At 34.0% G+C, this 2,788-nt stretch overlaps 1 protein-coding gene across 1 annotated transcript; it reads right to left on the reverse strand.

Moving 5' to 3' along the window:
- Positions 1–658: 658 nt before the first annotated feature.
- TGIF2LX (TGFB induced factor homeobox 2 like X-linked) lies at positions 659–1,554 on the reverse strand. Its single transcript, XM_007538941.2, has one exon. It carries the CDS (start codon positions 1,461–1,463, stop codon positions 777–779), a length of 687 nt encoding a protein of 228 aa, XP_007539003.2. The 5' UTR covers positions 1,464–1,554; the 3' UTR covers positions 659–776.
- Positions 1,555–2,788: the final 1,234 nt, after the last annotated feature.

A 2,788-nucleotide genomic window follows, 5' to 3' on the forward strand; every position in this document is an offset into this window, starting at 1 on the left:
AAATGTTAATATGGAATTCCTCTATTTTCTTTTCCTTATTTTAAAAGTATAATGTTTTGGTTCTGTTTCTTATGGAGAACGTTGGCTTATTTTTGTTATAGGTATTTTTTGTTCTTTGATCCTTTTCCCTCTAGTGCAAAGAATAAAAATACCAAATGGTATTCTCTAGAGTCATCTACCCCTAAACCATCAGCAGAGTGTTACTTTTGTGTTTTCTTACTTTTAGTGTTGACTACGTACTGGAACCACAAATAATAATGTGTAACATATTTATCAGTTTGCTATATTTTCTGGTTGCACTGTTTTTCTTGCAGAGACAACTATTCCTTAAAATTTTCATAGATAATATAAAGGAAAATGTCATTGAAAATGTCCCCAAACCTCCAGCACTAAAATAAGACCACTACTGTTATAATTGTTACTAATTTTGATAAATAAAAGCTACAGGAAAAGAGATATAACTTAGCATCTGTAGTACCTATGTGACTAAAATGTATGGTAAGTATGATAATAAAAATAAAAAGTATTATTCTTTGATAAAATTTCAGAGCTATTGCTATACTTATTTGAATCTTTTACACACAAAAGAAAGCAAAGTAGAAATATTTGCTGTTTTTCTTGCTCATCATTTATTATTTTCCATCTAGAAACATTAACATTTTTGGCAAAATTCAGTCCCAAGTAATGATTTTCATGGAGCTTCCAGGAGGAGGATGTTTCTATAAAAGAAGGCAAAACTGCAATTTTGTTGATAGAGAAAATGTGAAATCATGCTTTCAAAAAATCAACCCTTGCTTTTTCTGGAGCTCCATTTCAGCAGCCTTTTGCACAGCTGCATCCACAAGTAGTTGGAAACTGCTGAAGTCCTTATACTCTTCTGTAGACATGGGATTGAAAGAAGACATAAGCAAGGACTTACTGGTAGAAATGTTGACTTTTGTCTCTGGCTGGATCTTCGGCTCTGGGGTCAATTCTGGATCTAGCATCTTTTCTGTCTTCATGTCCGTTGGCAAGGGATTCAGGATTAGGTCTTGCACCTTTTCTAGTGTTCTAGGCTCTGATATGATCTGCATAAGTGGATTAGTATTCTGCTGGTGGCTTGCACCCACAACCTTGACTTTTTGGTCATGTAGCTCACTTTCATCTTGTTGAAGCATTAGAGGAAGAACACGCCTGTGAGCATTAATGAACCAATTAGAGATCTGCAGGAAAGACAACCTGGTTTTCTCTGACAGCATTCGTTTCTCTGCTTCTGCGGGATAAGACTTGAACCGGTGCCCATACAACCAGTCGCAGAGGATTTTCACAGATTCCATTGGTAAGTATCCTTTCCTCTTCCTCTTGCTCTCAAGTGAACCAAGAACTTTATCAACATCACTGTTACCATTAGATTCAATTGATGGGCTTTGGGTCATGTTCTTCTTCAATGATGGGTTTTCTCCAGCGGTGGTTTCCATGGTCATAAATTCTAGCCTTCACTCTATTGGGAGTCAGTGATGACTGAGTTAGGGCTAATTCAGTTCTGTCAGAGCCAGTGAAGAAAGCATGGGCAAGTCTCGGGTGGGAAGTCTCATCTTTTCTCTCCAGGTAAACAGTGTTGCTACATGAAACAAGTTCTGTGACATCACATCTGTTCCACCCTTCCCCCACACCCTCACTCTTAGTCCCTCTTTTCCTAGCATTCTGCTTTTTCCAATATATTTGAACGCACTAGTTCATACCCAATCACTTTAGGTCTTTTCTCTCGGTACTCTGCTAAATAATAGATTCCATTTCTAGTGTTTAAATTTTCTACAAATGTTTATGATTAAATGTTATGCATAGGTTCTTCACTTTATTTCGGATTTTACTTTGTTATTGGGATATATAATTTTTCCTAGCATACATTTATTTTATAAACATATATTTAGCAATATTATATTAATTTATATGTAAATACTATTTTCATGTACATCATATGCAAAATCAAATGAACCAATGGAAAAAAGAAATAAAGGAAAATATCATACAATTATACTTCAGTTATATTTAGTATCTTACAGTCTAAATGTTCAATTTTTCATAATATATATATAAATAAGTTATTTCTGATTTGCATAAGTTTGCTATTGCACAACTCTCACATGAAAATCTTATAATCCATGATAAAAATACCATAGCAGATTCACTTATGAGATTATAACTAATAAATACAATAGATTTATATGGATTCTAGAACATAAACAAATTGATTTTAATCTAGTAATTAAATTATAACAAAGTTATGTATTTTTATATTTTTCATTTTACCATATGAAAGAGAAATATCTTGATGGAAGTTGAGAATTATACCTAATTCGAAGTCAGTTGCTAGTACATATGCGGTGAAATAAAGAAAATATTATCTTGATAAAAGCTCATAGTATTTCTCATTAATTCAGAATAAATTACTAATAAATATACTGAAATGAAATAAATAGGTTATTTCACAAGTATATTTTATTGAAACAGATATATAAGGAGATAAGATATCTAATAGTGGATTTTATGGCACAAGCCATAAAATATACAAGTTACAATGTATAAGGACTTGGGATGCATTGGATCGACCTTCCCGTGGTGCATCTCGTGAGTACCCATTCATTGGGGAAACTGACGATCCTTCCTAGCCGACTGAATCCACATGGATCCCAGTCACTTTCAAAGCCAGCAACAAGCTCTTGACAGCTTTCAAGCTGTTGGTCCTGCTCTTTGAGTCCTCCAACTTAATGTTGAGGGGCTGTCCTTTGCCAAACGCGTTCTTATTGGT

Source organism: Erinaceus europaeus, chromosome X, assembly GCF_950295315.1.
Source record: "Erinaceus europaeus chromosome X, mEriEur2.1, whole genome shotgun sequence".
Lineage (NCBI taxonomy): Eukaryota > Metazoa > Chordata > Mammalia > Eulipotyphla > Erinaceidae > Erinaceus > Erinaceus europaeus.

Excerpts from the sequence above, each read along its gene's own strand:
- TGIF2LX (XM_007538941.2), bottom strand. The coding sequence starts at position 1,463 with ATGACCATGGAAACCACCGCTGGAGAAAACCCATCATTGAAGAAGAAC.